Raw genomic sequence first — 27,725 nt, forward strand, 5'->3', positions numbered from 1 at the left:
TGTGGAATAGATCTCTTCCACATTTTGACGCATGGATGCAACCCATCTGGGTTTTTTTCCCCCGTAGCAGATTGGAACCTGTTACTAGGATATTTGCCTCTCGGAGTAGAAGGTAGTTGGTGCAAATTTACTCACACATGGCATGGCGTAAACAACCAGCTACACCTGTTCCTTTTCCCTCCTCCTTATCGCTTCTTCGGCACTAACGGCAAATTACAAGGCAGCGATACAACAGACCAGCACTTTCTGTTGAGCCCAGCCAACGTAGCAACGCGAGAACATCTGGCTTTTTTGTCTATGGCAGACTTTAATTCCCAGAATTCCCCAGCCAGCAAACTTTTAAGCCTGGCGGACTTCAAATCCCAGAATTCCTCAGCCAGCAAAGCTTTAAGCCTGGTGGACTTCAAATCCCAGAATTCCTCAGCCAGCAAAGCTTTAAGCCTGGTGGACTTCAAATCCCAGAATTCCTCAGCCAGCAAAGCTTTAAGCCTGGTGGACTTCAAATCCCAGAATTCCTCAGCCAGCAAAGCTTTAAGCGTGGTGGACTTCAATTCCCAGAATTCCTCAGCCAGCAAAGCTTTAAGCGTGGTGGACTTCAATTCCCAGAATTCTCCAGCCAGCAAAGCTTTAAGCCTGGTGGACTTCAATCCCCAGATTTCCCCAGCCAGCAAAGCTTTAAGCCTAGCGGACTTCAATTCCCAGAATTCCCCAGCCAGCAAAGCTTTAAGCCTGGCGGACTTCAATCCCCAGATTTCCCCAGCCAGCAAAGCTTTAAGCCTGGCGGACTTCAATTCCCAGAATTCCTCAGCCAGCAAAGCTTTAAGCCTGGCGGACTTCAATTCCCAGAATTCCTCAGCCAGCAAAGCTTTAAGCCTGGCGGACTTCAATTCCCAGAATTCCTCAGCCAGCAAAGCTTTAAGCCTGGCGGACTTCAATTCCCAGAATTCCTCAGCCAGCAAAGCTTTAAGCCTGGCGGACTTCAATTCCCAGAATTCCTCAGCCAGCAAAGCTTTAAGCCTGGCGGACTTCAATTCCCAGAATTCCTCAGCCAGCAAAGCTCCAGAAGTCCTCCAGGCTTAAAGTTGCCAAGGTTGGGGACCCCTGGTCTATGGAGATTCTCAGTCCTCCAGCTCATGGTTATCCCAAAGGTGGTTTGGAAGATGTTTCGCTTCTCATCCAGGAAGCAGAAGAAGGATGAGAAGCGAAACGTCTCCCAAGAAAATCCAGAAAGTCCAGTTGCCTCTTGAGGGGGGGGTAAGGCGGGGGGAGGAAGCACCTTTGGGAAATCTGGTTTGCATGCAGCTGTAATCTTTCCCAGGATGGGGAAAAAAGGATAATAAAAGGTAAACGTCTCCCTGCGTAATGCAATAGTAACCGATAATGAAAAGATTAATAGCAGTTAGACTTATATACCGCTTCATAGGGCTTTCAGCCCTCTCTAAGCGGTTACAGAGTCAGCATATCGCCCCCAACAACAATCCGGGTCCTCATTTTACCCACCTCGGAAGGATGGAAGGCTGAGTCAACCCTGAGCTGGTGAGATTAGAACCGCCGAACTGCAGATAACAGTCAGCTGAAGTGGCCTGAAGTACTGCACCCTAACCACTGCGCCACCTTGGCTCTTAAAAGATTTGAGGGGCTGCCCCCAAAGAAGAAGGAGCCAACTTATTCTGCAAAGCACCAGCAAGCAGGAGAAGAAGGAATGGATGGAAACTAAGTCAAGGAGAGACGCAACTAAGGAGTTCCTGAGGGTGAGGACAATTAATCAGTGGAACAACTTGCCTCCAGAAGCTGTGGCTGCACCAACACTGGAGGTTCTTAAGAAGAGATTGGAGAACCATTTGAAATGGTAGAGGGTCTCCTGCTTGAGCATGGGGGGGTTGGACTAGAGGACCTCCAAGGTCCCTTCCAACTCTATTATCCTGTTACAAAAACCAGCCTGGCACTTTGGCTTCAGGGCCAAATCTTGCGTGAGAAACGGGACAGGCCCATGAGTGTATAAATCTCTTTCCTGTCTTCCCTAAGAAAGGCTCAAGGCATGGACAGGTAATCCTCGATTTATGACGGTTGGCTTAGCAACCGTTCCAAGTTACAACGGCCCTGTTTAAAAAAAAAAGGGTCGTTTTGCCACACTTAACAACTGTTGTTGCAGCCTCCTCGAATGGTCACGTGATCAAAATTCAGACACTCGGCCATGGGTTCGTATTTGTGACAATCGCAGCGTACCGGGGGTCACATGATCTCTTCGGGGGGGGGGAAGTCAAGGGGGGGGAAAAGGATTCGCTTAACAAACCGGGGGACTAAGCCAACTGCAGCCGTTCGCTTCCCACATGTGCCAGGAAAAGCTGTTAGAAAAAGGGAGCAAAACTCACTTAGCCCCTGTTCTCGCTTAGCGACAGAAATGTGGGGCTCGGCTGCGGCCGTAAGTCGAGGACAAGCTGGATTCCATACAACTGGAGAACCCCAGGCGGAAGACGGAGGATCTAAATTCAATAGGGGGAAGAAAGGAATCCCTGCCAAATTCACACATACTCACACTCTCTCTCTCTGTCTGTCTCTCTGTCTGTCTCTCTCTCTCTGTCTGTCTCTCTGTCTGTCTCTCTCTCTGTCTCTCTGTCTGTCTCTGTCTCTGTCTCTCTCTCTCTCTCTCTCCTGTGGACAGATGAGAGCACTGAACCCTACAGAGAGCCAATTTAGGCATTTGAAGAGATTTTAAAATCAGAAAGCATCCTTTTTCTCCAACTCCTCCCTACCTTCCTTCTTCCCTTCTTCCTCCCTCCCACTTCCTTCCTCCCTCCCTCTTCCTTCTTCCCTCCGTCCCTCTTCTTTCCTTTCTTCCTCCCACCCTCCCTCCCTCTTCCTCCCTCTGTCCCCCTCCCTCCCTCTTTCTTCTTCCCTCCCTCCCTCTCCTTCCTTTCTTCCTCCCTCCCTCTGTCTTCCTCCCTCCCTCCCTACTTCCCTCTCCCTTCCTTCCTTCCTTCTTCCCTTCTTCCTCCCTCCCCTTTTCCTTCTTCCCTCCCTCCCTCCCTCTTCCTTCCTTTCTTCCTCCCTCCCTCTTCCTTCCTTCCTCCCTTTTTCCTTCTTTCCTCCATCCCTCTTCCTTCCTTTCTTCCTCCCTCCCTCCCTCTTTCTTCCTTCCTTCCTCCCTCCCTTTTTCCTTCTTGCCACCCTCCCTCTTCCTTCCTTTCCTCCTCCCTCTTTCTTCCTTCCTTCCTCCCTCCCTCCCTTTTTCCTTCTTCCCTCCCTCCCTATTCCTTCCTTTCTTCCTCCCTCCCTCTTCCCTTCTTCCTCTCTCCCTCCGTGCTTCCTTCCTTCCTTCCTTCCCTGGTGCAGCTGAGATGTGTAACGGTTTGAAGGAATTTCTGCAATTTCACACCTCTCCTTTTTCCAGCCAAGGGGCTCACACAGGGCCATTGGTTCCTCAAGCTCACCCAGCTACCGAGGCCCTGGGATTCCCCCCCCCCCCTCCAATTCCCACCACTCCAGCAAAAAACACTTCCATCACATTGAATATTTCCTGGGGGCTTCATGCCCACCGTTCCAAGCCCATTCCAAATGTTTCATTCTACGCTTTGGGAGCCCATCAACCAGCCTTCCAAGCCTGGAATCTGGGCGCCCGGATGGCAAAAGATGGGCTTGTTTGTTTGTTTTTAAATCAAATCACATCCACTGGTTGTTTAAAACTCCCGGAATCTGGATGGAAGATACTCGAGACGAAAACATACAAATGCTTTTCATGGCATTTAACGGGCAGGGTGGATTGCCATTCCTAAATCACTGTAAGGTTTCGGATTGGCACCTTCCCTTCAACGTTTCACCAAACACCCCCCCCCCCCCCCGTGCTATCAAGCTCTCCTAGAGACCCCCATTTGCAACTTTTTTTTTGATGGTGGTGGTGAATTCAAACCCTGTGCCAATTCCCAGGGGCAACTCTTACCCTGGATCGACGTATACAGACAACCCCCCCCCCCCACTAAAGATATATGCTTGCTGGACGCATCCCCCTCCCTCCCCCCCACCCCCAAGATCCTTCTTCCTCTGCCCTCCGCCCCCCCCCCCCGCTTGCCCATCCCATTTGGGCCCGGTGAATCACAAAAACATTTTTTGAGGCTGGTGAGACGGGAGGGGTTGGGTAGGGCTGGACGCGTATCTTCCTCCCCCACCACCCCGCGCCCGCCGCCGCCCCGCCCGTAGCGAGGGAAGAGGTGGAAAAACGATCTACTCGGCACCTCGGAAGTTGTGTCTATAGCAACTGTCCTAGCCCGACGCCTGGGAGGTACCCAGGGAGACGGAAAAGATGGTTTGGGGGGGGGGGGGGAGAGAAGCACGATAGAAGGAAGAAGGACGGGGCTGCTTGCTCCTTTTAGTCGGTTCTTTTCCATTGGAGGGGGGGCGCAGAGACCCCTCTGTTTCCTATCCTCCTTTGGCTAAAATCCAGCTGGCTCGCTATCCTAACTGGCCAACAATTCCTCGAGGGTATTAAAGCTGTCTCCCTCCCTCCCTCGGTCCTCCCCCACCCCCGCTGGTAACCAGGGAGGGGATCCCCCAGCAGGAGAGGACGGAGGGAGCCCTCGCCCCAGCCCAGTTCAGGCTGGAGAGGTGGGGTCGTAGCAGAATCCCCAAAAGGGCTGGGGGGGGGGCTAGACTGGGTAGCAGGCGAAGGGGCTGGCGGTGGAGTGGAGCCCAGGAGCCGGGAACGCTCAGCCCCCGAGAAAGCGGGATCGAGACCCGCCAACAGCTGCGATTGCCACTTACCTCCCCAAGCCCCTTCTTTCCTCCTCCGCGATGGCTGAGCCGAGCCGAGCCGGTCACTCCCTGGCCATGCGGGCTCCCGGGGTGGGTGGCTTCGGTGGGGCGGCCGGCGAGGCGGGAGGCAGGGGGGGGGGACACCCCAAGACAGGAGCCCCGGGAGAGCGGCCGCTGGCAGAGAAGCGGCCCCAGCCAGCCAGCCAGCCAGCCCGCCCGCCCGCGTGCCTCGCTCGCAGCAGAGAGAGCCCGCCTCTGGGGGGAGGTGGCGAGGGCTGGAGGGAGGGAGGGAGGGGCTGGCGGGCGGGCGGGAGAGGAGGAGGAGGAGGGAGGGGAGAGGAGGAGGAAGGAGGAAGAAGAGGGAGGGGGAGGAGGAGGAAGGAAGGAAGAAGAGGAGAAGAGGAGGGAAGAGGAAGAGGAGGAGGGGAGAATGGAGGAGGAGGAAGGGGGAGGGGGAGGAAGAGAAAGAGGAGGAAGGAGGAGGAGGAAGAGGAAGAGGCGGGAGGAGGAAGAGGAAGGAAGATGAGGAGGGGAGAAGGAAAAGGAGTAGGAGAAGGAAGGATAAGGGGAGGGGGATGAGGAAGGAGGAAGAAGAGGGAGGGGGAGGAGGAAGGAAGGAAGGAAGAGGAGGAGAAGAGGAGGGAAGAGGAAGAGGAGGAGGGGAGAATGGAGGAGGAGGAAGGGGGAGGGGGAGGAAGAGAAAGAGGAGGAAGGAGGAGGAGGAAGGAAGAGGAGGAAGAGGAAGAGGCGGGAGGAGGAAGAGGAAGGAAGATGAGGAGGGGAGAAGGAAGAGGAGTAGGAGAAGGAAGGATAAGGGGAGGGGGATGAGGAAGGAGGAAGAAGAGGAAGGGGGAGAAGGAAGGGGAGGAAGGAAGGGGAGGGAAGAGGAGGAGGAGGAAGAAGAAGGAAGAAGAGGAGGGAGGAGGCGAGCAGAGAGGAGGGAAGAGGAGGAGGAAGAGGAGAAGGCGTCGGGGAAGGGGACCCTGAAAGGGGGTCAGCGCCCTCCAACGCCGGGTATTGACAAAATTAAAGCGGGAACACGAAGACGCCCAGCAAAAGATGGGGAAACTACAAGCCCCATCATCCCCAGTAGTCAGAGGCTGAACCCACCTGGGGGCCTCGGATAACGCCGGGCCCGGGATGCCTTGGCAGGAGAGGCACGACATAAAGGGTCAACTCTGCCAGCTCTGCCCACTTGGCCACCCCAGACTCGCTCTCTCGCCCAGGGACGGAAGAGCCATTTCAGCACCAGGGAGCGCCGGACAGCTCCCCGGCTCGGAATGGCGCGTCCAGCCGCCTTGAATTGGATTCCCTGCCTTCAAATTGCCCGAGTTTAGGTTTCCTTCCCACGTTCATTCAGGGAAAAAGCCCGACCCGAAGGCTGGAAGGTTTGCCTTTTGGCCTAACCCGATGCAGGACTCGAACCCAATCCTAGCCGGCAGCCCCAGGGTGCTTCGTTCCCAGTAGACACTATTTATTAGATTTTTATCCCGCCTTTTATTACTTTGGAGGCTGCGGCCATTCCTAATGTAGGTGATCCTCGACTTACGACCACAATTGAGCCCAGGATTTCTGTTGTTACGTGAGACGTTTGTTAAGGGAGTTTTGCCCTGTTTTACGACGCCACCGTTGTGAAGTGAATCACTGCAGCTCCTAAGTTATCCACCGTGGCTGTTCAGAGAAGCTGGCTTCTTCCCCGCTGATTTTGCTTGTCAGGTCGCAAAATGGGACCACCTGAACCCAGAATGCTACAACCGTCATAAATAAGTAACCAAGCTTGGGGATGCTGCAACGGTCGTTAAGTGTGGAAAAATGGCCATCCGTTGCTTTTTTCTGTGCCCTTGCAACTTCAAACGGTTACTAACCCAACTCAAGGACTATCTGTACTCCTTCCTCCTCCCATTTCCCCCACAACAACAGCCCTGCGAGGTGGGTTGAGTCGAGGAAAAAAGGGATTTCCCTTTCCAAATCTCGAAAATGGGAATGTTGTGTGGACATTTTCCTTCTAGGCGGATTTGAAACCCCACAGTTCCTAACCAGGGTCTACTAGCTGGATACGTGTACTTCGCGACGAAACTATGCAATCGGGCTGTGCAGGAGGAATTCAGTTCACAATCCGTTGTCTGAGTGGTGGCCGGTGATTGAAACACATACGGGGAATATCGCTCCCGCCACCTTGAGTCCGGAAACAGTTCCATAGGTGGAAGGCGTAGACATTTTAGTGAGGTACCAACATTTAATACTCCAAGGAGCCCTGGACCACTCCTGAGTGAAGGAGTGGAACGTCTGCCAGTTTGAACTGAGGTAACGGAGTGTGAGGCAACTGGCAGTTGGAACAGAGTTCTTCTCAGGTGGGGAGGGGGAGTAGAATGTCTAACTCCTTAGCATCAGAGCATGTTAATATAAGACAATTGGCAGTTGGAACAGAGTTGTTTTCAGGTGGGGAGGGGGAGTAGAACTCCTTAGCCTCAGAGGGTGCTAATTACTGTGTAAGAAATACTAATGATCTGAGGATCATTTCGACATATCCTTTCTTGGGTCATAAGTATCTTTTTGGGGGGATGGGGGAAGGTTTGTCGTAACTTTGAATGGTTGTTAAGCGAGGACTACTTGTGTACAGTGGTTTTCCCTGCTTCTGTCTTAAAACGGAAGGAGAATCCACGGCCTCATGAGGCAGGCAGTTCGATCCCTCCACAGTTCAAAGGCTTCTCCCCATTTTATTTATCTAGTCCCGTCTACAATCTCTCCGTTCTTGGCTTCCCGGCTGCTTTCGAAAGCAACGGTGATTTCTCCTCCATTTTCTGCAGAACAGCTGTTCAGCGCCGGCTGACAATCCTTGCAGATCCCTTAATCTCCTCGCTAAGATCAATAAAAGGGTTCCTAAGGAGGATCTAGATTTTCTAGATCCCTTGAGAGTTGAGGCCTCTGTTCCTGCAAAGGCTGGGTCCTCGCTTTCTGCAGCTTTTCAGAAGCTCATCTGAAGAAGAGATTTTGCAGAATCTGGTTCGAGCCCTCCTCAGAATTTGGATTCCTGGATGTCAACAGCCCGAGGTACGCACGCACACACCTCCATCCCCAGGAGACACGCTGTTGTGTGACTTATGCAACGGGAGGAACTCTGGCTCCACCTCCTTCCCAGCCGTGGGGGTGATTCCCCCCCCGCCTGAAGCCTGGAGGCGTCTGAACGGGCCGCCCACACTTCCTACAGGTGAAGGCAAACGCGCCTTGCGTACCGAGGAGACGCTGTGGGGCTTCCTGACCTGACAAGGACACGGCTACGGTCCCCCCTCCCCACTTTCCCATCAGGCTAAGATACCACAACCCCCACTCCCCTAATTGCAATGCTGCAAACTTCAGCTCTCTTCTTTCTCCCAGGCCATCTGTTCTCATTTGCCGGCAAAATCTGGAACAGGGACAGCTTTGTCGCTCTGCTGAGGAATAGGAGGAGGAGGAGGAGGACGAGGAGGAGGGAGGAGGAGGAAGAGGGGGAGAGGAGGGAGGAAAAGAGGAGGAAGAGGAGGGAGGAGGAAGAGGGGGAGGGAGAAGAGGGGAAGAAAGAAGAGGGAGGAGGAAGAAGAAGAGAAGGGATAAGAGGAGAAAGAAGGGGGAGGAGGGAGAAGAGGAAAAGACATGAGGAAGAGGAAGAGAAGGGAGGAGGAAAAGGAGGGAGAAGAAGGGAGAAGAAGAGGAACAGGGAGGAGGAAGAGGGAGAAGAGGAGGAGAAGAAGGCGGGAGGAGGAAGAGGAGGAGGAAGAGAAGGGAGGAGGAAGAGGAGGAGGAGGAGGAAGAGGGGGACGGAGAAGAGGGGAAGAAAGAAGAGGGAGGTGGAAGAAGGGAGGAGAAGAGAAGGGAGATGAGGGAGAAGAGGAAAAGAAATGAGGAAGAGGAAGAGAGGAAGAAGAGGAGGGAGAAGAAGGGAGGAGAAGAGGAACAGGGAGGAGGAGGAAAAGGGAGAGGGAGAAGAGGGGAAGAAAGAAGAGGGAGGAGGAAGAAGAGAAGGGAGGAGAAGAAGGGGGAGGAGGGAGAAAAGGAAAGGAGAGGAGGGAGAAGAGGAAAAGAAATGAGGAAGAAGAGAAGGGAGGAAGAAGAGGAGGGAGAAGAAGAGGAACAGGGAGGAGGAAGAGGGAGGAGGAGAAGAAGGCGGGAGGTGGAAGAGGAGAAGGGAGGAGGAAGAGAAGGGAGGAGGAAGAGGAAGGAGGAGGAGGAGGAGGAGGAGGAGGGCCAGAATCTGGAGATGTTGGTGTGGGGAAGAGCAGGGACCCCCACAGCCTTCTCCATTAGTACCAACATTGAAGGCTCAATTGAGGGGTATTCTTAGCCTCAACCCTGAAAGGGGTCTTTGGACTCGCAAGCCCATGGGGCTGCCTCTTCCTTTCAAAGGGTCAATGATAGAACTTACCCCAGCTGTGGCAGCTCCTGGCCCCACGGCTGAAAGCGGAGGCTCCTTCTTTTATTAAAAAAAATCTGCCTGGACACAAAGCCAGAATGAGAGAATAGCAGAGTTGGAAGGGGCCTTGGAGGTCTTCTAGTCCAACCCCCTGCTAAAGCAGGAAAGCCTCTACCAGTTCCTCTACTGTCCAAACCTCTTCTTGAAAACCTCCAGGGTTGCAGCGCCCACAACTGAGTCCCCTTCGGGGAAAAGGGCGGCATAGAAATTTAATAAATTCAATTCAATAAAATTCAATTCAACTTCTGGAGGCAAAAACTGCTCCCCCGATTTCACTGTTCTCACTCTCGGGAAATTTCTCCCCAGTTCTAGCTTGGTTCAAACTATCCAACATTCCCCAGCAGCTGCCAAGCAAGAACTGGGTTCGAGTTCCTGCCGGGGTAGATTGCATGCATCTTGTGTGAGCTGATATGGCGTCCAATGGCTTTCGGCTGGGTTCCTTCCTTTTCCATCGGCTTAAAGATAAAGGTTCCCCTCGCACGTATGTGTTTGTCGTTCCCGACTCTAGGGAGCGGTGCTCATCTCCGTTTCAAAGTCGAAGAGCCAGCACCATCCGAAGACGTCTCCGTGGTCATGTGGCCGGCATGACTCAATGCCGAAGGCGCACGGAACGCTGCTCCCTTCCCACCAAAGGTGGTTCCTATTTTTCTACTTGCATTTTTTTAACGTGCTTTCGAACTGCTAGGTTGGCAGAAGCTGGGACAAGTTAACGGGAGCTCACTCCGTTACGCGGCGCTAGGGATTCGAACCGCTGAACTGCCGACCTTTCTGATTCACAAGCTCAGCGTCTCAGCCACTGAGCCACCCTGTTAGAAGAGTAAGAGGCCCTTACTCTCAGGAGCTCTGGGGAACTGCCCGGTGGACAGAGAGGACTCCAGGTTCGAGTAACTTAATAGCAGTTATCACCCTTGCCGTTCCAGATTATCTGTCCTGACAGAGAGCAGACCCCACTCACCATACATAGTCCTCAATGTACGACCACCATGGAGCCCAAAATTTACGTCGCTAAGTGAGAGTCTTGTCCCATTTTTCTTGCTACCGTTAATTTAATTTAATTTAAATTAATTAGATTTATAGGCCGCCCAATCCCGGAGGACTCGCCAAAGTGACTCGCCAAAGCCGTTAAGTGAGTGACACGGCTGTTAAGTGAATCTGGCTTCGCCCCATTGACTTTCTTCGTCAGGGGGTCGCAAAAGGGGATCGGATGATCCCCGGGCCACTGTGACCGTCATAAATAGGAAGCGGTTTGCCAAATTTTGATCCCGTGAGCCCGGGGGGATGCTGTCATGGGTCGTAAGTGTGGAAAACAGTCATATGTCACTTTTTGTCCCCCCAGAGCAGCCGTTGCAACATTGGTCATTAAACAAAGTGTTGTTAAGTGAAAGGACTGTCTGTACAAAGATTTATTTTCTATTTATGACAGTCTGGGTCATTCGGAGTAGCGCCCCCACCTGGAGGCCCAGAGACAAGTAAAGTTACTAAAGTTTGCTGGCCACAGAGCACTTCCTGTGCTTTGTGGCGCATCGTTTCGGGTCGGCCGCAGTTATGCCGGTGAAAGCATCCCGGGAAGGGATCGGTCTTCTCGCCGCCTTCGCGGCCGCCTCCGTGAAATTCCCACGCTCTTTCCGGGGCCCCGCAGAAGGGAGTCCCCTTTGGCGGAGGCTCCCCTCCCGAGTCCATTCCTCTTTTCTCGGGGATGAAAAGAGCAGGGGGGAAGGGAAGGCACAGCCCGGCACCTCACGTTCTCGGTCCTTGGCCCTCCGTGTCCTCAACTCCGGAATCTTGCTCCTGCACGGAAACGTTCGGTTGGGGAGCCCGGTTTGCCGCTTCCACCCGGAGCCGCCCTAGAAGGCACTGGACGACGTCGGTCAGGCTGTGCTGCATTGAGGAGGGAAAGACGCTCGTTGGTTTGAAAATGGACACTGCCGCCTTTTCGCCCATGGCGATTCAAAGCGGCTTACAGGGTTATAGAAACCTCGAAAATTTGATTCTGTTATATTGTACTATATTAATTTATTTGATTCTTTTTGTTTGTTTTTATTGTTTGAAATGCGGTTTTATATTCTGTGAGCTGCCTTGAGTCGCCAGGGGAGAATAGGTGGCAATATAAATTCAGTAAATAAATCATCATCATCATATACTATATATATACATACATACGTACATACATACAGTCTATCTATCTATCTATCTATCTATCTATCTATCTATCTATCTATCTATCTATCTATCTATCTATCATCTATCTATCTATCTATCTATCTATCTATCTATCTATCTACCTACCTACCTACCTACCTACCTACCTACCTACCTACCTACCTACCTACCTATCATCTATATCTATCTATCTATCTATCTATCTATCTATCTATCTATCTATCTATCTATCTATCATCTATCATCTATCTATCTATATCTATAGGCTATATGTATGTATGTATGTATGTATGTATGTATGTTCCAGCATAACTCTGGAACGCCTCGAGCAATTTCAACCAAATTTGGTACACATATGACTTACCCTCTAGAAACATATACTGGGGGTTAAGACACCCCTGGTGTGTGTGTGTGTGTGTGTGTGTGTGTGTGTGTGTTCCACCATAACTCTGGAATGCCTGGCCCGTTAAGGAAAGCGAGTATGGTGTCCTAGAGCGGCAATTGTTTCTGATGTCAGTTGCTTCTCAGCTTCCTCTGGAAAGCCAGGAGTAACGTTTGCCCTCCAGTGGACCAAATGGGGAAGTGCCTGATGGATTTGGGGCAAAGTGCCAGGATCGTAGACAGGGCGGGAAAGAACAGGAGCGCCTGGGAGGGGGAAGAAAGTGGGCAGGGATGATGGGCAGGGGAGTAAGGGGAAGAAAGGCCCCTCTCAATGGCTCCCTGTCAGACTAATGCTTCGGCGTTTATAAGTACCCAGGTAACCCTGAGTAACCAGCTAGTAAATAAATAAAATCAGCAACCAACGCAGCTCCCGCAGGAGAGGTGATACAAAACCATGCAGGCCACTGCATTTTGCACCAATCAGAGCTTCCGGATGCTCATCAGGGGCAGTCGAAGGAAACGAATAAGTTTAGAAGGGACTAGAACTTTTGCAGGATAACCTGTTTGTAATTGTCCCTTGTGAATTGAATTGAATTGTAGTTCAATTGTAACTTGAACATGAACTTCTGGTAAATGTTGCTTCTGCCTCTTAGTAGCAATAGCAATAGGACTTATATACCGCTTCATAGGGCTTTTAGCCCTCTCTAAGCGGTTTACAGAGTCAGCATATTGCCCCCAACAATCCGGGTCCTCATTTTACCCACCTTGGAAGGATGGAAGGCTGAGTCAACCCTGAGCCGATGAGATTTGAACAGCCAAACTGCAGAACTGCAGTCAGCTGAAGTAGCCTGCAGTGCTGCATTTAACCACTGCGCCACCTCGGCTCCTCTTGGGTGGGCTTTGCTGTACGTGCCTTCTACACCGCTCCCCCCCCCCCTCTTCTTCTTCTCCCAGCACACAAACCTGGAGTATGTGCAGCCCCTTCAGACACACCACAGCCAGTTCGCAGAGTCCGTCGCAGGTCAGGTCTACGTAGTCCATGGACAACAAAGGGCTGGGGAAAGTGCGCTGCCAGAGGAGCTGGAAGTCCCCGCGAGGCTGCTGGGAAGAGGGGCGTCTCGCTGTGGTCGCCACGCAGGTGTTTTCAGCCCGGTATTTGTAGCATAAAAGCTCCTAAAAGACAAGAGGGTTGCGTAATACTGCCAAGCAGGAGATGGGGAAAAAAAATCAAGCCATGTAGGTCTCGAGAAATCTCAGTATTTATTTATTTATTTGACTTATATACCGCTTCATAGGGCTTGCAGCCCTCTCTAAGCGGTTTACAGATTTTTAGCAAATTGAGTCAGCAAATTGCCCTCACAGTCTGGGTCCTCATTTCACCCACCTCGGAAGGATGGAAGGCTGAGTCAAACCAGACAGCCACACTTTGCCCTAAGGACAGGAATGGCTAACCTCTTACCTGCCCGTAGGTGCCCAGCAGGATCTCCGGCTCGCTGTCGAAGTCGACATCTGTCACCAGGGCACAGAGCACGCTGTCGTACTGGTCACTTAGGGGCAAGACCAACTGGTCCTCCAGACCACTGTGCAGCACATTCCTAGAAGGAACAGGGGAGGGGGGGAATACACAAGCTCTCAAGCAAGCGGAGGCCATGTGGGGGGGGGGGATCAGATTTCCCGTTCCACCTACTTTACTCACCGGTAGACGACCGAGAGTTCGAGGGTGCTGGTTACGAGGACGCTGTAGCTTTGAGGGTTAGGATTGGCAGTGCCTGGGCGAGATGCAAAGGAGCAGAGAGCAGAGAAGTTGGGTTGAGTGAACGTCGTGTTTCCCAACCTTAGCGACTTGAAGAAGGGTGGACTTCAACTCCCAGAATTCCCCAGCCAGCTAAGCTGGCTGGGGAATTCTGGGAGTTGAAGTCCACCCCTCTTCAAGTTGATTGAGAAAGATGGAGATAAGGATTTACATGGCTCCTCTGGGCCACCAAGGCGGGGAGAGTCTCCTTCCCAATCCCCCGTTCCCCCTTCTCTTCCCGTCTCACCTTTCGTAGACACGATCCCAGATGGGTCACCTGGCTGGCCGATGCTTGGGAGAGCAAAAACCAGGACCTTGGAGATGGGACCGTCCTGTTGGATGCTCCAGCTTTGCAGCACCACTGGAGTCCAGAAGAAGAGAAGGGGCACCAATCAATCCACCCAAGCGGTCCTCACTTACTAGGCTGCAGTCCAAGCTTTGAGGAGGAGCCAGAGTTAAGCCCCACCCCCGGAGGAAAGGAGTGGAGGGGGGGGATCTTACCTCGCTCGGCTGGTTCAACCTGAGCGACTCGGATGTATCCGCTCTGGCAGCCAAAAGCTGTGATCCGTTGCCCCGAATGGGGAATGTTGTAGACATCGAGCCACAGGACGCTGCGAAGAGGGGAGGGGTTGTGAGAGAAAGATTTGGGGGGAAGGAGGGAGGGAAGGAGAGAAGGAAGGAAGGAAGGGAGGGGAGGAAAGAAGGAGAGAAAGAAGGGAGGGAAGGAAAGGAGGGAGGGAGGGAAGAAGGAGAGAAAGAAGGGAGGGAGGGAAGGAGAGAAGGAAGGGAAGGAGGGGAGGAAAGAAGGAGAGAAAGGGAGGGAGGGAGAGAAAGGAGGGAAGGAAAGAAGGGAAGAAAGAAGGGAGGGAGGAAAGGAAAGCAAAGGAGGGAGAGAAGGAAGGAAAGGAGGGGGAAGGAAGGAGAGAAAGGAGGGAGGGAAGGAAGGAGAGAAAGAAGGGAGGGGGAAAGGAAGGAAGGAGAGAAGGAGGGAAGGAGAGAAAGGAGGGAGGGAAGGGAGTGAGGGAGGGAAGGAAGAAAGGAAGGAGAGAAAGAATGGAGGGAGGGAAGGGAGGAAAGGAGAGAAGGAAGGAGAGAAAGAAGGGAGTGAGGGAAGGAAGGAGAGAAAGAAGGGAGTGAGGGAAGGAAGGAAAGGAGGGAGGGAAGGAAGGAAGGAAGGAGAGAAAAAAGGAAGGAGGGAAGAAAGTAAGGTAAGGAAGGAGGGAAGGAAAGAAAGGAGGGAGGGAGGAGAGGAAGAAAGGAAGCAAGGAGAGAAAGAAGGCAGGAAATGAAGAAAAGGAAAGAGAAAGAAGAAATGGAGGGAAAAATGGAAGGGGGGAGGGAGGGAAGGGAAAATGGGAATGAGAAGGGCAGAAGGAAAGAAACAGGGAAGGAAGGAAAGAAAAAGTAAGAAGGTCAGGGCTCCAGTATGTCATAAGCTGAGGATTACCTGTGTTAAGTCCCTACCGCGTCCAACACACTAACCTCCCTTTTAACTAGCAAACCCCAACGGCTGGTTTCACCCAAGATCTCCAACTAAACCCAATCAGCCCCGTTATGGCTTAGTGGATGATTGAGCCAAGTCGAGACCCATCGGCCCCTTTCATTCTGCCCCCTACCCCCACCCCCACCACGTCAAGCCTTGATAACAAACCAGGTTTGCCTACTTGCTTGGCAGCTCCTTAAGCTCCGGAAAGAGATTCTCCACCGGCTGCTCCTCGAACTGATGGAGCTCTTCATTCTGCAAAATCAACCAATTGATCAAACAAGGTACAGGTGGGCCCCGTATGATGAAGAAAAGGAGGAACAGTTGGGTCCAGTGCCTGACAGAAGGCAGAGGAGAGGAGAGCAGTGGAAATCTATAGGCCGGTCCTTGGGACAGAAGATTCACCGCTGCTAAAGAAGCCTCACCCTGGCTCTGGGGATCAAAGGCGGGATGAGGGGCGGAGATGAGTAGCTTTGGCAAACAACTATTCATCTCCCTGCCGGTCAGACTTGTTAGCCTGCATTGAGAGGGAAACCTTTTGCTGGAGCTAATGGCGCTCCTAATCAAGGCCTCAATACAATACAATAGCAGAGTTGGAAGGGACCTTGGAGGTCTTCTAGTCCAACCCCCTGCCTAGGCAGGAAACCTTATACCGTTTCAGACAAATGGCTATCCAACATCTTCTTAAAGACTTCCACTGTTGGGGCATTCACAACTTCTAGAGGCAACTTCTGTTCCACTAATAAATTGTTCTGTCAGGAAATTCCTCCTCAGTTCTAAGTTGCTTCTCTCCTTGATTAGTTTCCACCCATTGCTTCTTGTTCTGCCCTCAGGTGCCTTGGAGAATAGTTTGACTCCCTCTTCTTTGGGGCAACCCCTGAGATATTGGAAGACTGCTATCATGTCTCCCCTGGTCCTTCTTTTCATTAAACTAGACATACCCAGTTCCTGCAACCGTTCCTCATATGTTTTAGCCTCTAGTCCCCTAAACCTCTTTGTTGCTCTTCTCTGCACTCTTTCCAGAGCCTCAACATATTTTCTACCGTGACCCGTCAAAACCGCGGTCCACTAAAGCGCGCCCGATCAAAGCGCGTACGTGACGTCATCAGCAGCGCGACAAATAAAATTAAAAATAAATTGAATTAAAATTAAAATAAAATTAAAGCAAGCCGATTCACATAAAGGTAAGGGTTAGGGTTAGGTTAAGGGTTAGGTTTAGGGTTAGGTTAAGGGTTAGCGTTAGGTTTAGCGTTAGGTTAAGGGTTAGGTTTAGGGTTAGGTTTAGGGTTAGGTTTGGGGGGGTTAGGGTAAGGTTTTCGCATTAATTTTAAATTTACCGCTCACAGCGTGCCATTTTCGTCGCGCTGTGATGACGTCACGTACGCACTTTCGTCGAGCGCGCTTTAGTCTACCGCGGATTTGTGGTGGAACCATTTTCTACATCGCGGTGACCAAAACTGAATGCAAATATTCAAAGTGTGGCCTTACCAAGGCCTTATAAAGGGGTATTAACCCTTCACGTGATCTTGTTTCTCTCCCTCTGTTGATGCAGCCTAGATCTGTGTTGGCTTTTTTGGCAGCTGCTGCCCACGGCTGGCTCCTATTTAAATGGTTGTCCTCTAGGACTCCAAGATCCATCTCACAGTTACTGCTATTGAGGAAGGTACCACCTATACTGTGCCTCTTTTGAGTTCACTTCCGAGGGCTTCCGAGTGTTTGGGGAGCTGGGTCAGAACAGCACCATAGAGGAGAGGGACTGGAATACCCAGACAGGCAAAGTCCCTCTGGAGGTCTCACCTCTTTGTAAAGATGAATGGCGGGATCGTTTCCACTCAGGAGGAAGACGGTCTCGGGCCGATCAGCAACCTGGACTCTACACCACCAAAAGTAGCATTGAATAGGTCAACTTTGAAATCCACAAGGAGAATAGATCCTTTTTTGCCCTCCCCAGCCCCCAGGAGCACTTTTCAAGCCTCCCAAAGCCTCTGCATGTTCATTTTTGCAAAGGGGGCGGGGTTTTGGAAGGTGAAAAATGCTGTATTCAGTGTATAAGACGCACCCAGGTTTTCAGCCTCTTTTTTTGGGGTGGGGGAAAAGGTGCATCTTATACTCTGAAAAATACGATAGGTATTGCCAAAGGTGAGAGAGGTCCATATAATTTGAGGCTGGCTGTATGTCGAAACCCCAGAAAGAGAATTGCCCTCTTGCCAAGTCCACTTAAATGGAGACTGGGCGAAGGAAGGAAGGAAGGAAGGAAGGAAGGCGGGAGGGAGGGAGGGAAGGAAGGAAGGAGGGAGGGAAGGAAGGAAGGCGGGAGGGAGGGAAGGAAGGAAGGAGGGAGGGAGGGAAGGCGGGAGGGAAGGAAGGAAGGAGGGAGGGAGGGAAGGAAGGAAGGCGGGAGGGAGGGAAGGAAGGAAGGAAGGAGGGAGGGAGGGAAGGAAGGAAGGAAGGAGGGAGGGAGGGAGGGAAGGAAGGAGGGAAGGAAGGAAGGCGGGAGGGAGGGAAGGAAGGAAGGAGGGAGGGAGGGAAGGAAGGAGGGAGGGTGGGAGGGAGGGAAGGAAGGCGGGAGGGAGGGAAGGAAGGAAGGCGGGAGGGAGGGAGGGAAGGAAGGAAGGCGGGAGGGAGGGAAGGAAGGAAGGAGGGAGGGAGGGAGGGAGGGAAGGAGGGAGGGTGGGAGGGAGGGAGGGAAGGAAGGCGGGAGGGAGGGAAGGAAGGAAGGAGGGAGGGAGGGAAGGAGGGAGGGAGGGAGGGAAGGAAGGCGGGAATGAGGGAGGGAAGGAAGGAAGGAGGGAGGGAGGGAAGGAAGGCGGGAGGGAGGGAAGGAAGGAAGGAAGGAGGGAGGGAAGGCGGGAGGGAAGGAAGGAAGGAGGGAGGGAGGGAAGGAAGGAAGGCGGGAGGGAGGGAAGGAAGGAAGGCGGGAGGGAGGGAAGGAAGGAAGGAAGGAGGGAGGGAGGGAAGGAAGGAGGGAGGGAGGGAAGGAAGGAAGGCGGGAGGGAGGGAAGGAAGGAAGGAGGGAGGGAGGGAAGGAAGGAGGGAGGGAGGGAAGGAAGGAAGGCGGGAGGGAGGGAAGGAAGGAAGGAGGGAGGGAGGGAGGGAGGGAGGGAAGGAAGGAAGGAGGGAGGGAAGGAAGGAGGGTGGGAGGGAGGGAAGGCGGGAGGGAGGGAAGGAAGGAGGGAGGGAGGGAGGGAGGGAGGGAGGGAGGGAAGGAGGGAGGGAGGGAGGGAAGGAAGGAAGGAAGGAAGGAAGGAAGGAAGGAAGGGGAAAGGAGGAAATGATCCTGTGTTTCTGATCAGATCCTTCTTCCTTCTGGAGTCCGGAAGGATCTCAGAGGAGACATGGCTAAGATAGTGACTCACGATGAGGGATAAAGGACTGGCTCATCGAAGAGGAAGCAAGGCTGAGTTTAACCATAGTAACAACTTTGGAGCCGCAGTACACCTCCAACTATTTTAATTTAGAAAATTCTTGGGAGCTCTGCTCATCAGCTGGGCGGAGAACTCGAGCATCCTGAGTGCAGCTGACAGCCAGTAGCTCAGAAAGTGAAGCGGACAAATATAGAAAGCGAATGTTTTCCCTGAACTGCATTAGTCATGGCAGGCTTCCGTCATCTCCAAGTTCAAGGCCATGAACATTGTTGGCTGGAGAATAACTTATTTTCCTTCCTTCCTTCCTTATCCTGCCTTCCCCTTCCTTCCTTTTTCCCTCCCTCCCTCCCTCCCCTTCCTATTTCCTTCTTTCCTCCCTCCCTCTCTCCCTCCCTCATCTTACCTTCTCCTTTCTCCTATCTCTTCCTTCCTTATCTTGCCTTCTCCTTCCTTCCTTCTTCCTGCCCACCTTCCCTCCCTCCTTCTTTCCATTCCTACTTCTTTCCTCCCTCATCTTGAATTCTTTCTTCTCCTCCTTCGTTCCTTGTCTTGCCTTCTCCTTCCTTCCTTCCTTCCATCCATCCATCCATCCATCCATCCTTCCATTCCTATTTCTTTCCTCCCTCCCTCCCCTTGAATTCTCCTTTCTTTTCCTTCCTTCCTTGTCCTGCCTTCTCCCTTCCATTCCCATTTTCTTTCCTCTCCCGCCTTCTCTGTCCTTCTTTCCTTTTCATCCTTCCTTGCCAAGGTGGCGCAGTGGTTAAATGCAGCACTGCAGGCTACTTCAGCTGACTGCAGTTCTGCAGTTCGGCTGTTCAAATCTCACCGGCTCAGGGTTGACTCAGCCTTCCATCCTTCCGAGGTGGGTAAAATGAGGACCCGGATTGTTGTTGGGGGCGATATGCTGACTCTGTAAACCGCTTAGAGAGGGCTGAAAGCCCTATGAAGCGGTATATATGTCTAACTGCTATTGCTATTGCTATTGCTTTCCTAAATGACAAATAAGCACGGATGTGTGGCGTTTCCGCATGGAGACGCCTGCGTTAACGTCAGCAGGGGAAAGCAAAAGGTTGGATAGGTTTGTTGAGGTACGTACTCTGCATGGTACAGCTGGAAAGGTGTGAACTGCAATTCCAGGTTCAAGCAGCTTTCTGGGAGAAACCCCAAAGGGGGAAAAATGTTATGTATAAGAACCAATGAGAAACAAGCATGATACCGGTAGCCCTTGACTTACAACCATTCGTTTAGCGACCATTCAGAGTCACAAGAGCACTGTAAAAGAGACTTACAACCAGTCCTTGCACTTAGGACCATCTGGGTAGGCGTGGCTCGGTGGTCATGTGACCATGGGGTCGTGGCCAACTCAATGTCATTCATGTTGACGGGCGCTTCACCTTGAAGGGAATTTATCACCCTTAAGAAATAGGTATTATCCCAGCTGAGTACAATGTCCGAGGTATTCTTTTAAAAATATACCAAGTCTCGGCAAAAGGGAGTCTCTTGGATTGCAAGGTAAAAGGCACTGCATGCTGGGTCTTGTAGTCATCATGGTTTCTATCACTCGGGGGCAACTCACTAAATGTCTCTTTTCTCTTGTTAAAACAGCCGCTGTGGGGAATCGATTGTTTGAAAAATGTCGTATTTTTTAATAACAAGAAAACATTTGTCCCTGCATGAATGAAGGTTCTCCCTATTTTTCTTATATCCATTTTCTTAAAGGAAAAACCTCAAAGAGGCCAGGGATGGAAAAACACGGAGTGGGAGTGGGGGAGATGGCAACCCAGAACAGAGCTGGGCAGAGGAAACTCACGTGCAATGGAATCCAGATTATATTCAGAACCGGGCTCATAGTCACAATAAATATTAAGGAAAGGGCTGGCTTTGTCTCCAGAATCCTGAAAAAGAAAACAAGACCATTGGGGGGAAAAAAAACGTGGTTTATATTCCACGATGTGAAAAGGATTGTGGCAGAAATAGGGATGTAAAATGCCTAGAACAGGGCTGTCATAGCAATAGCAATAGCAGTTAGACTTATATACCGCTTCATAGGGCTTTCAGCCCTCTCTAAGCGGTTTACAGAGTCAGCATATCACCCCCAACAATCTGGGTCCTCATTTCACCCACCTCGGAAGGATGGGAGGCTGAGTCAACCTTGAGCCGGTGAGATTAGAACCGCTGAACTGCAGATAACAGTCAGCTGAAGTGGCCTGCAGTACTGCACCCTAACCACTGCGCCACGTCGGCTCTTGGCCGAGGTCATCCAGCCCACGAGGTGCTTTGATCTAGTCCACGGGGCCACCCTGGAAACAGAGGAGGACTGGCCCACGGTCCCTCTGCCAGTGAAAACGGGAGCCCGTTTTCGCTGACAAGAGGATTGCAGGAGTCCATTGCAGCCAAAAATGGAGCTCGGAAACCCATTTTCGCTGGCAGAGCGCTCTGGCCACCACAATCGCCCCAACACTAGGGATATCAAGCTGGCCACGCCCCCCCGACTCCGCGAGGTCCAACACAATCCTGATGTGGCCCTCAATGAAATCAAGTTTGGCACACCTGGCCTAGAATTATAGTGACCTCCTGCAGACTTTACCTATGGAGAACACACCAGATTGTGGAAAGGAATAAAATAACAGTTAGTCCTTGACTTACGACCACAATTGAGCCCAAATTTTCTATTGATAAGCGAGACAGCTCTTAAGGGAGCTTTGCCTTATTTTACGACTTGCCATCGCTGTTAAGGAAATCCCTGCCGTTGTTCAGTTAGTTGCACTTCGAACGGTCACTAAATTAAATCATTGTAAGTCAAGGACTGCCTGTATTATTCACCGACCTGCCACTAAGTGGATAAAGATGAGTGATAGAGAACCCTTAGGCACGGGTTCTAGGGAAAAGATGAGAAACACGTGTAGCCAAAAAAAAAGGGGGAAACGAGAGCATGCATCTCCAAAATGTTTAAAAATCTGGATCCAAATTGTTGGAAGTGTAAAAAAAACACCAGGCACTTTTTATCATAAGTGGTAGACGTGCAATGAGGCAAAAAATTATTGGAAAATGATTCAATCATGGTTAGAACAAATGGTGGGAGACCAAACCTTGTTTAAACCGGAAATTTTTCTCCTAGGTATAATACCAGAGGGGTATAAGAAAGATACACTTTATCTAATTATTCATGTTCTAACTGTGGCGGGCATAATTTATGCACAATATTTGAAAAAAGAAAATACATCATCAGAGCTAGATATAATCAGGAAAGTGTTGGCCTGTGCAGAAGCAGATAGGCTCACTCTTGAACTTAAAAATAAAGGGGGAATCAGAATATTTTGAAGTCTGGAACAGATTTTATGACTGGTATAAGACAAGGTGACAAGACCGGAACAAACTGTATATATATTGTGATTGGACAGAAAGAATGATAATGTATTTAGTAGGCTAATTGTCAATAGCTGTGACTAGCGGTATATAATGTGAATGTACAGTCACTCCGATTTCGCGGTGTTGCATTGTTTTAAATGTAAAAATAATAAAAATATATTGAAAAAGAAAAGAAAAGAGAGCAAGCACTGGGCACCTTCCATCGTCCCAAGTCTGCACAGGTGCCCTCTACTGTTTTAAATGGTATTTTCCATGCTGCCAAGAATAAAGCCGTGAATTGCTCAGAGGCACCAGTGAACTTAAAGAGGCAGGACAGTCGGTGTTGGTAGGCAAAGGTTTCAAACAGTATACAATGCAGGTGGTCCTTGACTTACAGCCGTTGGTTAAGGGGCTGTTCAAAGTTAAAACGGCACTCAAAAAAGCGACACATGACCCTTCTCCACACTTAACGACTGTTGCAGCATCGCCATGGTCATACGATCAAAATTCAAAGGCTTGACAACCAGCATGGATTTATGATGGTTTGCAGTGGTGGGCAGGGTGGGCTTCAAAAATTTTAGCAACGGGTTTTCTGCCTGGTTGCTGGGTGGGGGTGGCCATGGTGGGCGTGGGCTAATCGGTCTCCTGCACCACAGTGTGTGTGTGTATGTGTGTTTTCATCTCCCCGAGCTCCAGAGGCTTTTGTGAAGATTCCAAAGGATGGCCTAATTAATTGACGAGCCTCAAGACAAAGTTCAAAAGAAATCCATTACTTTATTAGGATCAACATTTTGGCATGTTCTTCTGTAGAGCCGAAACTGGTTCCTGCTTAATTGCGTTTGAACTTTACCCCCTGTATTTCCCCTCCCTTCTGTCTGTGTCATAAATCACATTCACCAACAAGATGCTACAGCAGGCTATGAGCATGCACATTTCACACACCTGCTTAGGAATATGAGACCTGACTCTGGCCAAAGGTATGCATGGAATTCTACTCCCCCCTCCTTTTTTTAATGTTGACTTGATAGTAGTCATGAAAACACTTTACAAGTTGACATCCGGCTCCCCTCACTTCACTACTATCAAGTCGACAGCTTTCCTCAAGTCTCCGGGAGGGCGAAAATGGCCTCCGGAAGCTCCCTGGAGGCTGGAAACGGGGCCATTTCCGGCATTCTGGAGCCTCCAGGATCTATAAGGTACCTACTGAGGACAGCCGCTCGGTAGCCCAACTTTGTGATCAACCTGGGTTTTCCACAACGGCAAAGAAAATGTTTGATTTGCAGCCTGCAGGATTTCTGCAAATATGCCACATACCTTAAGTGAAGCTAGCAAACGGGGACACGTCACTTGTAACAAATTGCAAGGAAAACGAATGAATGAAAAATGACCTGCATACCTTAATGAAGGTGATTCCCACGACAAGGCCTCTTTTGGGAGACGGTTTGTTGAAAGTGTCAATAGAAACAATTTCAGCATCAACTGGAGGGGGGAAAAAAGAGCTACTTAATGTTATGCAACCCTACCAAAGATCCCACAAAGAAAATAATCTCTTGCAGATAATGACATTTTACAAATGCATCCTTTATGACTAGGAATCTCCTTCCTACACAGGTGGCCCTCGACTTAACACCACATTCGAGCCCAAAATTTCTGTTGCTAATCGAGACATTTGTTAAGTGAGTTTTGCCCCATTTTATGACCTTGCTAAGTGAATCGCTGCAGTTGTTAAGTTAGTAACATGGTGATGTAGTGAATGTGGCTTCCCCATGGCCTTTGCTGGTCAAAAGGTCATAAAAGTTGATCAAATGACCCCAGGACACTGCAACCATCATAAATATTTGTTGATAAGAATCAGAATTTTGACCATATGACCATGCATATATGGGGATGCTGCAACAGTGATAAGTATAAAAAAGCCATTCCACTGATCAATTGCTCTAAACATTAGGAATTTTCTCCTTAATTTTAGATTACATCTTTCCTTGATTAGTTTCAATGTATTGTTTCATGTGTGTGTATGTGTGTGTGTGTGTGTGTGTGTCACAACCCCTGGTATGCTCTAATATGGGAGGTAGCATGCTGCTTCCTTTCTCTGTCTATCAGCTCATCACAAGAGACCATCCAGAGAGAAAGCCATTATTTTTTTTAATGTTGCCTTTTTGTTACATTTGTGTTGCATTTGTGCTGATAAATAAATAAAGGGAGACTAGTATAGATCTATTTCAAGCTATTTAGCTCTCATCAGCTAGCCATACCCTTACTGGGATTTGACTCTGTGGGTATGGCTAGCTGATGAGAGCTAAATAGCTTGAAATAGATCTATACTAGTCTCCCTTTATTTATCAGCACAAATGCAACACACACACACATACATATGTATGTATGTATGTGTGTGTGTGTATGTATATACATATATATGTGTGTGTGTGTATCTATCTATCATCTATCTATCTATCTATCTATCTATCTATCTATCTATCTATCTATCTATCATCTATCTATTTATCTATCATCCATCTATCTATCATCTATCAATCTATCATCTATCCTCCATCCATCATCTATCTATCTATCTATCTATCTATCTATCTATCTATCTATCTGTCATCTATCTATCATCTATCCATCTATCTATCCATCCATCCATCCATCCATCCATCCATCCATCCATCTATCATCTATCTATCTATCCATCCATCCATCCATCCATCCATCCATCCATCCATCCATCCATCTATCATCCATCCATCCATCCATCCATCCATCCATCTATCATCTATCTATCTATCCATCCATCCATCCATCCATCCATCCATCTATCATCTATCTATCATCCATCCATCCATCCATCCATCCATCCATCCATCCATCATCTATCTATCTATCTATCCATCCATCCATCCATCCATCCATCTATCCATCCATCCATCCATCTATCTATCTCCCAGACATGGGCAGCCCTCCCCACCCCCACCCTTACCTGGGATGTAGGTGAACTGCACCTCCCTGGCCACCGGCCGCAGGTTCCGCTTCATGTCTTGGTAGCGGAAATAAATCACTTTCCCTTTGAGGGTGGCCGCCAGGAGCCCCCCAGGGCCTTCCCCAGGGCCCCCCGCCTGGCCTGGCGCCCCCAGCCCCGCTGAAAGGTCTGGTCCCCATTGGGAGAAGAGCTCTGCCCCGGCATCCTCCGCCCCCGCCTCTTGTCCTCGCCCGCCCCCGTGAGCCGCCCCGGGCAAGGCCGCCAGCCCGTAGACGTTGCTTTGGGAGGAGAAGCGGGTGAAGCTGTCCTCCAGGAAGGGGAAGCTGCGGGGAGGCTCCATCCCGATTCAGGCACCGCCAAGGACAGCCCCGTCCGCCATGTCTTCTTCACCGCCGACCCCCCCCCCCCCGAAACAGGACGCGACGGTCAGAGGGGCTTTCGACGGTGCAGTCGCGCGGCGGGTGACGTCACCGGGTGGAATATGCGCTGTTTGATGGCAGCGAAGCTGGAGGAGAGGCGGTGACGTCATCTAACAGCCAGGCTGGACTGTTTAAACCAGGTTTCTTTTTGGCGTTTGTTTTAATTCTGATCTAAATGGAAATTAATTCAAAATGTGGGCTCCGTCGGGCAGCCCTTGTTCTTTCCGCATTTAATACATTGTGTCGTTTCATCACTGGAGCCGCTTGTCTGAAATAGTGTAAGCATAGGGCAGGGGTCCCCAAACTTGGCAACTTTTAAGACTGGTGGACTTCAACTCCCAGAATTCTGCAGCCAGCTCTGCAGAGAATTGCCTGGAGAACTCTGGGAGTTGAAGTCCACAAGTCTTAAAGTTGCCAAGTTTGAAGGCCTCTGGTATAGGGTCTTCCTGCTTGAGCAGGGGGTTGGACTAGAAGACCTCCTAGGACCCTTCCAGTTCTATTCTGATTGATGGATTGATTGACTGTAAGAGAGCCCTCGGGGAGTCACTTTTTTAGGAAAACTGGATTTTTCTAAAGGGCAGGTGCAGCATTGCAAGAGATTTTGGGGACTCAACGTACTTGAAAAGGTTGTTTGCCATTTCAAAAGGTCTCGACAAGCACAATGGATTTGTAATCCATTAAAATTAATTGATAACATGCTTGAAATTTAACTAACCTATCTTCTTACCCTACCCCAATTTAAATCCCACACTAGTCATTATGCCTTTAATCAAAATGGTCCAATTCCTGATCTCTTCTCCTGTAATAATATAGCTTTACTGGTGCTTTCTCCCAATTTCAGGTAGTCCTCAGCTTACGACCACAACTGAGCCCCAAATTTTATGTTGTTAAGTGAAACATTTGTTACGTGAGTTTTGCCCCCCTATTACAACCTTTCTTGCCACAATTCTTCAGGGAATCCTTGCAGTTGTTAAATTAGTAACACTGTTGTTAAGCACATCTGGCTTCCCCATTGACTTTGCTTGCCAGAAGATTGCAAAAAGTGATCACATCACACACACATACACACAGAGGACACTGCAACCGTCATAAATATGAGTTAATTTTCAAGCGTCTGAATTTTGATCACGTGACCATGGGGATGCTGCGACAGTCGTAAGTGTGAAAAACAGTCGTCTTTTTTCAGTGCCGCTGTAACTTGAACTACGCCTGTATTATACCATCTGTACCTTTTTTTAAAAATTTCACCTGTCACCTTAGTTTAAATCTCACCCACCCGCAACCATTTGTCTTTCAGCCTCTTCAGAATGTTTCACTGGCTGTGCAGTGTTTTTACCCAAGGGCGTACAGAATGAAGGTATATTCGCTTTTAAGGCAATACGAGATCTGGTTGGAGTCACAAATTCCAGCTTCATGCTTTATTTCTAGTTTGTACTGTTAACATGGCAAGAACAGCTTACAAAACTCTACTGGTCTAAAATCACGCCAGGAGGCAGCTAATTCAGGTTATGCTTCCGTGAACACGTCGTCCTCTCTCTCCTAGTCTGGCCGGTTTTATTAGTTCCACCTCACCTGGTCATTAGTTCTGGGGCAACAGGTGTAGCACAAAGCAGCAGCAATATGGGACATCGCAAAACGTTTATGACTTCAGAAGCTACATAAAAGTTTGAAATAAAGGAAGCTCTGGAGCCCCAAGTCAAATGTGGACTTCAGAGAAGCCATCCCAGCAAGTCGTGGAATTGGGGGCGTTAGTCTCAATTCTTGTGAATTAGGGATAACTTATTTTAGCGTGGGAGAGTAAGGCAAAGTTATTCTCATTTTAGATAGCATCTTTTGAGGATTTGCAATGTTAAGTATTGAATTGCTTAACATGTAACATGGAATAATGGTCCTATGTTTTTGGCAAAGAATATCAGCTGCCTTCCTTCAATATGCCCCACCCGCCTAAGACTGGAGCCCTTCTCTGGAGAACATTAATGTGATGTAAATGTAATTGCTACAGGAAAATGTCCCTCTTCAACAAACATCAACTACTTCTTGCTGCAAACCTTGTGGAAACCACAAATTCAGCCATGTTCAAGCTGCTCTCCTCAGGGCTCTTTCCATTCCTGACAACTATCACCATTTTCCACATAGTTTTAATGGCTGGGTAGATACGCTGCTCAAAATGCACTGAGGTTGAGTAAAAATTACTTCAGTGCCAGCGGGGAAAAAAATAGAAAGATTCCAGTTAAGAAAGTGAAAATTCAATTCCCTACGTAGAGAATTATGTAATTTAAAGTAATCTTGATTTTTTAAAATATATATACTGTATATATATGGGGACATGCTTATTTGTTATGCAACTTCAGAGGACCTATAACTCTCTCCCCTGTAAGCAGGACATCTCATCCAAATCTACTGCAGTCACAAAAATTTGTACAGGGACATACAAATACACACACATACACACAGAGGCAGCCAAATTCAAGCATGCAGGTGTATTTTTAGACAGCTAGAATCACAGCCAGTGTTCAGGATCACAACTTAGAAGAACTGATGGGAAAGGGAATCAGAAGGGGAATCCAGAAGGGAGCAGGGAAGGACAACAAGGAGAGATGGGCC

General features: G+C 49.9%; 1 protein-coding gene across 1 annotated transcript; it reads right to left on the minus strand.

Moving 5' to 3' along the window:
- Positions 1-10,567: 10,567 nt before the first annotated feature.
- Positions 10,568-25,098, minus strand: KPTN (kaptin, actin binding protein). Its single transcript, XM_032227107.1, has 12 exons — positions 24,703-25,098; positions 23,119-23,201; positions 20,185-20,269; positions 19,471-19,525; positions 16,807-16,882; positions 15,191-15,264; positions 14,028-14,137; positions 13,774-13,887; positions 13,431-13,503; positions 13,194-13,329; positions 12,698-12,907; positions 10,568-11,071 (listed from the first exon to the last, which is right to left on the minus strand). The coding sequence occupies exons 1-12, from the start codon at positions 25,040-25,042 to the stop codon at positions 10,931-10,933; spliced, it is 1,497 nt and encodes a 498-aa protein (XP_032082998.1). The 5' UTR covers positions 25,043-25,098; the 3' UTR covers positions 10,568-10,930.
- Between the last annotated feature and the right edge of the window lie 2,627 nt (positions 25,099-27,725).

Source organism: Thamnophis elegans, chromosome 12, assembly GCF_009769535.1.
Source record: "Thamnophis elegans isolate rThaEle1 chromosome 12, rThaEle1.pri, whole genome shotgun sequence".
Lineage (NCBI taxonomy): Eukaryota > Metazoa > Chordata > Lepidosauria > Squamata > Colubridae > Thamnophis > Thamnophis elegans.

Excerpts from the sequence above, each read along its gene's own strand:
- KPTN (XM_032227107.1), bottom strand. The coding sequence starts at position 25,042 with ATGGAGCCTCCCCGCAGCTTCCCCTTCCTGGAGGACAGCTTCACCCGC. Across the intron at positions 13,888-14,027 it reads GGTTGAACCAGCCGAGCGAG|TGGTGCTGCAAAGCTGGAGC; the intron begins GTAAGATCCCCC and ends TCTGGACTCCAG. Across the intron at positions 13,504-13,773 it reads TGGGATCGTGTCTACGAAAG|GCACTGCCAATCCTAACCCT; the intron begins GTGAGACGGGAA and ends CATCTCGCCCAG.